The 10,986-nt window shown below is 40.4% G+C and overlaps 1 protein-coding gene across 1 annotated transcript; it reads left to right on the plus strand.

Annotated features, from left to right (window-relative positions):
• Positions 1-2,594: 2,594 nt before the first annotated feature.
• Positions 2,595-9,571, plus strand: LOC140244081 (histamine N-methyltransferase-like). Its single transcript, XM_072323731.1, has 3 exons — positions 2,595-2,784; positions 8,150-8,503; positions 9,159-9,571. The coding sequence occupies exons 1-3, from the start codon at positions 2,595-2,597 to the stop codon at positions 9,569-9,571; spliced, it is 957 nt and encodes a 318-aa protein (XP_072179832.1).
• The last annotated feature ends 1,415 nt before the right edge of the window (positions 9,572-10,986 follow it).

Below are 10,986 nucleotides of genomic sequence, written 5' to 3' on the forward strand. Positions count from 1 at the left end.
AAGTTACCCTATGGTAGGTCCTATATACATTACCCAAGTTTCTGATCAAAAGTTGACGCCTCGGGAGCTCCCATGCCCCTGTATGCCTCCCCCCCCCCCCCACACACACACACACACTCACACACACACTCATAATTATTATTACGTACGAAGATTATTTTCAAACTAACAAGTTCATCCTAATGTGAACATGTTTCATTTTCATATTTATGCACAAAATAATGTTCATTCACATCGACATACCAAAGGTATACGGAGTAAACTTATAAGTAATGAAAGTCCAAACTAAGTGATTAGTTGTGAAATCCGGAATTTCCGTAAAGCATAAAGAAGATTAATTATTTTCAAACTAACAAGTTCATCTTAATGTGAACATGTTTCATTTTCATGTTTATGTACAAAATAAAGTTCATTCACATCGACATACCAACGGTATACGGAATAAGCTTATAAGCAACGAAAGTCCAAACTAAGTGATCAGTTGTGAAATCTGGAATTTCCGTAAAGCATAAAGAAGATTAATTATTTTCAAACTAACAAGTTCATCTTAATGTGAACATGTTTCATTTTCATGTTTATGCACAAAATAAAGTTCATTCACATCGACATACCAACGGTATACGGAATAAGCTTATAAGCAACGAAAGTCCAAACTAAGTGATCAGTTGTGAAATCTGGAATTTCCGTAAAGCATAAAGAAGATTGATTATTTTCAAACTAACTGAGTATATCCTAATGTGAACATGTTTCATTTTCATGTTTATGCACAAAATAAAGTTCATTCCCATCGACATACCAACGGTATACGGAGTAAACTTATAAGCAATGAAAGTCCAAACTAAGTGATTAGTTGTGAAATCTGGAATTTCCGTAAAGCATAAAGGGGCTGTGGTGGTTCGTGTCAGTGTGTTTGTTGTAGTGAAGTTTGACTTGCTTTTCTTTTGTGGGAAATAAATTATGAAAAGGATTGGTCTAAACTAAAGACATTGGGATAAAGAAATTATAGAGGAAAACCATGATTTTAACTACTAGTATAATATTCCCACTGTATTTCGTTATATCGCGGTGACTTAGTTCCCTCAATATTTGGCATTGATAAAGTTCGAAGGGTCAATTAGGTTTGTTGAGTTGCTCTACCTCCGCCAAGCAAGCAAGTTCAGCAACTCATCTCCGCTCATACATACATCCCGCTATGTAATTTCCCAAGATTTTGCTCACACCATCAGCTTCCAGCTGTGGGCGTATGTAAAATTCCATTATTACAGCTTGAACTCCCAAGTTCATTGACCTTATATGCCAAAAGATTTAAAAAAAAAATACTTCAAAAATCCAAATCGGATTACTACTAAAATCTGGTCATCTGTTTCTTGAGTCATTCTCGAATTTTCTTGCAAGTTTATATCATTCATATCCGTTCTCAATTTTTCTAGTTACCGTATTTTGCAAACAAACAATAACGTCGATCGATGATCACTTAATCTTCTTCCTTGGCGGAGGTATGGGGGTACAATGTGCCCCCCCCCCCCCCCCCCTCCCGTGGCGGATCCACGATCGGAGGGGCGCACCGGGCGCGTGCCCCCTTTATTTTATTATTTTTTTTTTTGTTCAAACAACAGACATAAAAAGAAAAAAAAATGGGGGGATCGCGCCTCTTTAATTTTGTTAAGGCGCCCACCCCCCCCCCCTTCTACGGAATTCCTGGATCCGCCCCTGTCCCCCCCCCCTCCCCCCTCCCCCCCTCCCCCCCTCCCCCCCCCCAACCTGGGCATGAAAGGGTCAAAATAGCTTAGGCCTTACTGTGTGTAGGGTTGAAGGTGTCATCACAGCAATTTTGAGAGGAGCTTGTAACTTAAAAAAAAAATATTAAAATATTGGTGGTAGACTGTGTATGTATAGCCACTACGAGTGTATCTGCATGTACCTACTATGTCCAGTCAGTATGCATTTCCCACCGAGTAGGCCTATGGAGCTACTTACTACGAGTGTCACAGAACGAGATTCATCGATCAAGAGTTCGCTACTACGTACAAGTACATCCTATACTAGTATACATTGCAGCAGACATTCATGCTGGACGCGAAAGAATCAGCCCGGATGGTGCACGAGTCGGTTAAATGTTTATAAAGGGATATGCCAACTTTTGTGTGTTTGCTGCCTCACTGTCTTGAATGTGAAGCCGATTAAATAAGACATGGTGTTCTACTAGTATTGTGTAGAACAGACGTCGTGACAGAGCGTCACGAGTGTGGTGGTGCTACGACTGCTACCTCATAGGAACGCTTCCGGAAGGATGTGGCTCAGTGCATTGGTATAATTCAATGAACAAGGTTACGGTCGCGGTACAGACTATGTACATCGCGCTGCTTTCCTTCGTCCGGCGGTATCCATGCACCTCCCTGAGTGACCGATGATCCCAATTGAGCGGTGTGCTCAGTCGCTCAGTATTTATTTCCCTACCAAAATCTGTACACCGAAGAAGTACTTATGCGAGTGAATGCTAGGATCGTCTGATATCGCACACATGTATTTCCCGAAGGCCTCGTGGATAAATCTGTACCAGTTCTAACTGATCAAAGTCTATAACGGTAAACACGATGAACGTTTTGGCAGCTGATCTCGCTCATTACAGCAAGGCGTACAATGTGTTTGTGGAAAAGACTGGCAAGCATACCAGTGACCAGAAATGGGCCGAGGAAAACTTCCCGGCGGCTGTCGTTCACAAGTTGGGAGAGATCCGCCCCTCGGACCACACCCTTCGGTCTCTAGGAGTTGGGAGTGGGTCAGGTAAGCATCTTCAAAAGTCATGCTAATTGCCAATGATACACAATATTGTGTGATGGACTGACACAGCGTGTATGTTATCAGCATAATCAAATTACACGTTTAGTCATTCTTTAGCATAGCAGAGCCTGTGACTCCCATTGTGAGCAGAGAGGTGTGGAAGTCTGCTTTGAGTAAAGTTGTATGTGAGGCGAGAAACTGCCGCTGGTCATCCAGAGATCGAGGATGACTGTCGGTGATCGAGGGTAGCCTCTTCAGTCTTCAGCAAACATAGGCGCACCGCGTGCGCCTTTATAATATTTGGTCTTCACAGTGTATGCCACTGCTCTACCACGAGAGGGCCCTGCCATTATTACCGTTAGATGAAAAGATGACAATTTGTGTTTGGAATTCCTTGAACTTTCGCATCCACGCTCGATCTTTGATGACACATTTTGTCGTTCAGAGTTACTGTGTTCTAAAATCGAACAGGGAAATTTAGTGAAGTATCCGAAGATCCCCCCCCCCCGCCCGCCATCGCCTTTTCTTATTTAATGATCGAGATTGGAGTAACCGCCGTCCTGCATCTTTTTAAAGAATTTCTGTTGATATTTAAGAGCATATGCCCGGTTTTTATTCATCCTCTAAAAGTCAAACATGCTTTTGGTTCATTGTGCTGGCAAAATAATAGTCATCGCGAATTCTCACGGTGATTTCCTTTACAGCGTCGCCCTACTGTAAGGTGACATCACATGGATTTAACCAAAACCGTTGATAGTATACTTTTGAACGGACTATGTATAGGGCCCCCTAGATCTCATTTTCCTAAAACTTCACTGATGTGTGCTCTGTTAACATTTCCGTAGTCGCTGATGCACAATGAGTAAATCCGTTGAGACTAGGACTAGCAAGTAAAAAGCCGCCACCCCTTAAAGGCCTATATTCTAGTTCGGATGTTATACAGTCTGAGTAAACATTGTACAACCTGTGGTTGTTGCTAACTTTTCTCTCGATCTCACTTCTTCTTAGTCAGTCTCCGGTACCTGTGCTGCTTGCCTTACAGACTTTTTAATAAACCATATAACTTTGGTGCAAGACCCCAAATGCACGATAACATACGTGCAGCATAATATTGTCACAATTTGTAACAATGCACAGGGTGTGTGTGTTTGTATGGGGGGGGGGGGGAGGGTTGGTTGTAAAACAATCTGGATATGGATAGGCAAGATACGCTCTAAATTCCTTAGGGGCAATTCCACGGTAACTCGCGTTACAAATAATGGGTACATTTATTGGATAATGTGCCAATATCTTTGTAATTGGAAGGATCCACAAGTTACTTTTTTCATCATTGGTTAAGTAGACATACACCAACTAAATGAATCCAAAAAGAAAAATAAAGGACAAACATGTTGGGATTCTTGAATCATTTAATTTTGGTAACTCGCGTTACACAAAAAGGACATGGTCAATTCTATAAAGGCCTCTTTTTGGAAAGTCTCCTCATACTAGACAATCCTGATAAAAGTTTTCCTACCTTGAATTGATAGTGGGTTAGGACTCATGAATTAACACTATCAAAGTTGAGTAACAATGACCTGGTAAAATGTAGGGAGCCTTTATATCGGTAACTCGCGTTACGGTAACTCGCGTTACATTATGTCCACTAACACAGGGTGACACAAATTGATGACATACAACTGTTCTGATGGCACTGAATCTTGTGTTGAATATTTTGAGAGATGCTTAGTACATAGTAAAATGAATAAATGTTAAACAAATATTTTACTAATCAACCCAATTGATAGAGAAGAATGTTTTTAAGACTAAAAAGTGTTTCACTCCTCAAAGAGACCCTGAATATGTTTCAATATATACCCAGATGATTTAGGTGTATAAGTACATAATTTTCAGAGTGTAAAAATGAAAGATGTTGAAATTCTTTTAAAAACAAAACATAAAAGTATCAAACCCTATTGACAAGTTTACAAAAAAAGCCTACAATCTTTCAAAAATTAAAATCCTATCTTTTTGAAAACTCTAATTTCTTTGCAACTAATTGACAAATAGACCAGTTCGTAATTCCACTTTGCGCATGAGCAGAAAAAGTTCATTTGTCCCAACAGGCATTTTGGTTTGTAAATTCACTGATATAAGCATATGATCTGTGATGTTACGATTATTCATGTGATCCTTATCTAAATGATGCTTGCCAGCACATCCACCTGACAGCAAGAATGGTATTCTGCAATATAAAAGGAAATAAGCTGTTACTGCATTCAATACAAAACAATGAAATGGATGCTTGCTAAATTATAAACTGATGGGAGTATTCTGATCCCCTGATCCAAATGCAAGTTCATTCTTTTTTTTTTTTGAACATGAATTCCATAAATTGTTATGTCGGGCAAGTTTTATGCATTATGCCACTTTGAAAAAGAGTGAAGTGCCGAACCAACTGAGAGAAAAGAAAGGTCATTTGTACCAATGTGTACATGAGCTACAGTGTAATTACGAACTGGCTTATTACCCTACATCAACTTAACTAAGCACTCAATTGATCAGTGTTTTAGTAGTAGCCATGATGAAAAAAGTCATGGGCGTGCATACTCGAGCAGTATTCGAACTAAGACCTCCTGATCTCCGGACGGGCATCATCTCGCAACTAGACCACCGAACTTCCGCCCGACAAGAAGTGTTGGTTCTAATCCTTATATCATGCAGCGGGTACTGCATAATTATTCAAATTCATGAAATTCTTTCGTTGAGATGTTATTATTGCAACTAATTGACAAATTGCCCTACATCAACATAATAAAAACTGAATTGATCAGTGTTTTATTAGTAGCCATGATAAAAAATCATGGGCACACATACTTGAGCAGGCCGGATTCGAACCCACAACCTCCTGATCTCCGGACAGGCGTCATTTTCACTAGACCACCGAATAAGTATTAGAACCAACACTTGCTGCTTTATAGCATTCTGTAATAAAAATTCTGTAATACTAATGCAGGAATTTCAGAAGATAAATTTTAGGTTAACCTCGTTCACTGCTGGATGTACATGTACATGTACACATGCAGTGAAAGCCTGGCTAGACTCCTCAATGTGGCATGTGATCAGTGGCCTTGATGCTAGTATTATACAATCACAGTTTATTAGGCTACTCTCCTTTGTTTCAGTCCAGCATAGTATGTATAACACTAGATTTGATTGTTTTCACCATGATATAGCTCAATTAAGTGTTAAAATTTGCTTACGTTGGTGGAAACTTGTGTTTATAGTCGGTAACTCGCGTTACATACCGGTAACTCGCGTTACATGGTAACTCGCGTTACACTTTTCATTGACATTTTTTAATGTGATGACAGTGTTTATTCAAGTCAACATCCTGTGTACAGTATCAGGGTGTGATGAATTTAGAAAATTATGATTCCCAACAAATTACCTCCACTGCTTCCTTCAGAATGAAAAATATTTGTTGTTTCGGTAACTCGCGTTACATGGCTCAAGGGCTGAACTTTCAGGTGGTGATAAAAATTTTTTGAAGGTGGCATAGAAATTTTCTCATGGGAGACCGAAGTAGAACCAATTTGCTTCTTTAAAATGATTTAACTGAAGTGCTAGCAGGATTTTTCTTAAAAAAAAAAATGTATATCAAGTTAAGCATCCATTTTAGCAATTTGGATGACTGAAAAATTGTCTTGAACATTTGTAGCTGTTTCTCGGGAAATATTTGACCGATTGATATAATTCTTTGAGTTTCTTCAACTTCAATATATGGGTAATACATAATGAGTAATTCTTTTGCAATATAATAAACTTGAAATTTTAGTGCCATGTCCACATACCCATGGAATTGCCCTTAGATTGAAATAGATTGTAGTCAGGGACCAATCCAAACGTTGGATTGAAGTTTTCAATCTAATAGAATTCAATCTTTTCGATTGAAACTTTCAATCCAATTTTGGATTGGATTGAAGGTTTCAATCGAAAAAGATTGAATTTTGGATTGGTCCCTGACTACAATCCATTAGATTGACTTTCAGTCTACGGAATTTAGAGAGTGACCAACTATAATGGAAGCGACAATGTCATTAAACTCATAGTGTCATTGATGTCAAACGTCTTGTGTACATGCTTTCATAGTCCACACACTAACTTGTGTTCGCTAAACATCTTATACGTTTGTATTGACAAAGTGTGTAGGAATAAGAAGGAAAAAAAAAAGAGAAAACTTTTATGAGGTTTACATTTGGGTAATATCAACTAAGATGACATCGATGTAAGTCTGATTGATATTGTCCTGGAATATGAAAGTAGTTTCATAATTATGATCCGCTGCTAGTCTTACATACCCACTCCTACACCAGCAACAACAACAACAACAACAAAATTTGATAACGACCGGTTCACCAATATTGTCCTGATCTTGATTTAATAAAGATTTAATGTGCGCAAATGAGGTGAACATTACTACAGAGGATAATGCTGCCTCTTCGACCAAAAACAAAAATTGTCGGGAAATCTAAAAATAAGTTAGATCGATTTTTTACGGTCAAAGTTCGTGTTGAGTTAATTGCATGTCCCCAGTGCAATTTATTGTAATACCGTATGTCAAAAAAAAAACAAAAAAAAAACAAAAAAAAAAACACACAACTGGACACTCTGCAAGGATAACTGAAAATAGGTAATCAATCCAAATACGATTTCAGGGTATGAAACTATAACTTATTAGAAAACCCCATCCAATTTGCTTCAGTGGTCAAAGAGAAATGAGGATCTTTGAAGAGCATGTCAGGAATCCCTTCCCTCCAAATTGTGTCTATTGTTTTCACAGCTCCAAGAGCATCGATCCACGTGCTGAACACGGAAGAAACGCACCCATGACGTTGCATGACATGGTTTGCTACGATCCATATTTCTCTGTGACCACTTAACCAAATTAAATGGGATTTTCGGCAAAATGTTGGTAAGAAGTTATAGTTTCATTTCCTGATATAACATTCAGATTTTTTAATCATTTTGACAGATATCAATGTAAAAATCCGACTGTAATTTTTTAGCCAACGACGCAAACGACGCAAACGCGGAGAATAAGTGCAAAGGTGACGTTTCTCTAAATTGCCGTCACAACTATCGTTATATAACTGACGTGAAAAGAGGAACTCTCCAATCTTCCCAAAATGCTCAAACCTGGCCATCAACCAGAATATAGTTCTGTTTGTTTCTTTGTGTGTTTCTGTTTCTGTTTCTGTTTTTTTTTTTTTAAAGCAGCTCGCTTCGAATGAAAAAAGATGAAGTATGTATCAGCTAGCTGCTACTGCTTATTCGCTATGTAAATCATTGTATGACATTTTCGCCTAATATCTTTGTTAACCATCAGGTGAGTATGACATCATCTTGTTGCGCATGCTCTCTCAGCGCTTTTCCCGCTTCAACCACGTGGTCCTGGAACCCGCACGGGTCTATCTGGAAGAGTTCCAGTCGACCGTCGCCAAGGAATCGTCGAGTGGTGAGTGGTCTGTGCCGGGAGCAGCGAACTTCGAGTGGCACAACGAGACGTTGGAAGAATACATGGCGAAAAAAAATGACCATAGCTCCGAAGGGTCGCCGCAGCAGTTCGATTTCATATCTGCCGTACACAGCCTGTACTACGTGGATGAGGTCCGTGTAGCTTTACAGTTTCTGTACGGTAGCCTAGCACCAGGAGGGACTCTACTGACCACCCTACTAAAAGGTATATTACTTTCATTTATCATATTTACATGGACAATATAATTCCCGAGACAGTTGTAATTGATGATGATTATCATTATCGTTTGTAGTTTGTATTCTTGAGAAGACGAAATGCCCTGAAAAAAGTTTGGAATCAGCGGTGTTCGCCGCCGCTGTTGCCTCCACGTCACATTCCTTTTGTGCACTCTCCCGACCATAATAATAGTTAATGAAGACTCGAGTTCCACAGTTCGGCTATTATATATACTAATAAAGGTATATCACAGAAAATCTGGGATTAGTGCTGGGTGATCGCCAGCGCCCCCGTTGTTCGAGTTACAAAGACAAAATGACTAGATTGGAAATTTCCTCCCCCACAAAACCCATGTCACCCACGACGTCACCCACGATGTCCCGATAGTTAGAGGCTTGCTCCACTGGTACCATTTCGAACTCAACCCGTAGGATTTCAGATCAACTCCAGCAGTATCCAAACCCATGTAGAGAGCTATTGTCTTTCCTTACACTTTTACAGTGTATTAGTGTTCATCATTTGCACTTTCTTCGATAGACCGTGCCCCTGTATGAAAATCTGGAGATAATGACGTTCCACCCTAGGTATTCATTTAAGGTATAATCGTTTCATTTATCCTGAAATCACAATGTATGCTATACAGACACGTCAAGCTATACAGACACGTCAAGTGTGACTGCTCAAGAAGTCACCAAAGAGAATTACACGAGCTCGACGAAGGTCAAACGAGTCCTGACGGAGCTTGACATCCCATTCACGATCTCCGAGCAGCGAGTCTCCGCCGACATCACCAGCATTTTCGATCAGGGCTCGGCTGAGGGTAATCTGCTTCTCGATTTCCTGACCCACGTTGGTCACTTTCGAGAGACCGCTACAAAAGAAATGGAGGAGGCCGTTTTGACCAGGTTTAGGAAGCAAGCGAGGGAGTACCGTGTAGCCACGAGAGCGGACGCCAAGCCTGGATTTGCTGGTGCTGCTCATTGCGACCCGGATGGTGACAATGAACGCATTCTCATAGAGAGAATTTGGGAAAACGTCATCATCACGAAAGCTTGATGCCCGCATTTGTGTCATTATTTTTTTTTTTCAGTGTATATATTCAGATATTGATGTCGTACTGTATCATAGCATGATACGATTATATTCATCACGTATTAGTAATTGATTTTTCTCATTTTAACTTTGTTTACCGTGTAAGAAAGTGATATTGCTTTTTAATTGTTACACAAGAAGTGCGACTTGACATGAGCCTGCATCAGCATAGAGATTTTGTCACGCACAATGTATATAACCAACAGTGGGTTGTAATAGTTATATACATGTACTAAACCAGAATGAGTAGACCCTAAGCGACGTCAAAATGCGAGGAAAAGGGTGTCCCTGAGAGTATGCCTCATACTATCAGAGCACAGTTTACGGCTTAAGGCCCTGTCACACCTTTCCGCTAGCAAGCTACGCGAACTTGGTGTAGGGATTTACCAGCACGCAGGATAATTTTCTGCGGGCAGACAAGGATTTGGGCTGGTTTCGCGTGCGTCTAACCTGCTGGACGTGTGCAACTTACGTTATAGTTATGGACCACATACGGGCATTGCGAAGTACTTGCTTTACAACTACGTGTTACCTACCTGGGAGTTGTCTGCGAGATACGGGCAATCCCCGCGACTCACCCGGAACAGGTTTTGACCCTGCTCAACGTCCTGCCACACCTTTCCGGGCAAGCGTTGTTTGTGACTTGTGGGGTACAATTTTTGCTCCCCGGAAATCCCGCAGATGGCCCGCAAATGACAGTACCTAGCACATATCTCGCCCGTAGTTGCCAGGAGGTGTGCACGCTATAGTCCGATTTACCCGCAGCCAAGTTTTGAGCATGCTCTAAAATTGTTCCGGGTGAGTCGCGGAGATTGCCAGTAGAGGTCCACGCAGAACACTAGTAGGAGGCACGTAGCTACCGCAAGTCATTAGGCAGTTGACCCGCTTGAAGTACGTAGGTTGCCCTTGGGTCTGTGCCTATGCGCCGCACACACGCGTCATTTGCGGGCATTCTTTCAGCATAATCATGTAATACAGGTGTTTTATTGGCAAGGAACGGTGTCGATACCGCCAATATCCGTGTAGCTGGTCAGTTCTGCTGGCGTGGAGTGAGATATACAAGCAAATTTCGTGTATGCTGAGGGTCAGTTACTGTCTTTCTGCTGGTTAGTTTGGAGTTGTTGAGAGCCAAGATAATGACATTCTGTGGAGCTTCTGCCATATTAAAGACATTATTTACCATTTACAGATGAAACAGAATCCCAGCTTTAGTGCTTTATAATAGTTCTAAAATGTGAGTTAGGAATAGAAAAAAATTCATTCAGTGTTATCAATGTTAAGTATTGTGAAATACGCAAAATGTGAACAATAGTTTTAATAAGATTGTTTCTCGACTAAACGTCTACAGTTATGTTTTATTGAGAAAAATAGTCATAGCT

Source organism: Diadema setosum, chromosome 20 (genome assembly GCF_964275005.1).
Source record: "Diadema setosum chromosome 20, eeDiaSeto1, whole genome shotgun sequence".
In the NCBI taxonomy this organism is placed as follows: domain Eukaryota; kingdom Metazoa; phylum Echinodermata; class Echinoidea; order Diadematoida; family Diadematidae; genus Diadema; species Diadema setosum.

What these genes read in the sequence shown, in the direction of transcription:
- LOC140244081 (XM_072323731.1), top strand. Translation starts at nt 2,595, where the DNA reads ATGAACGTTTTGGCAGCTGATCTCGCTCATTACAGCAAGGCGTACAAT. An exon ending in AGGAGTTGGGAGTGGGTCAG is followed by an intron (nt 2,785 to 8,149) that starts GTAAGCATCTTC and finishes GTTAACCATCAG; the next exon opens with GTGAGTATGACATCATCTTG. An exon ending in ACTGACCACCCTACTAAAAG is followed by an intron (nt 8,504 to 9,158) that starts GTATATTACTTT and finishes TATGCTATACAG; the next exon opens with ACACGTCAAGCTATACAGAC.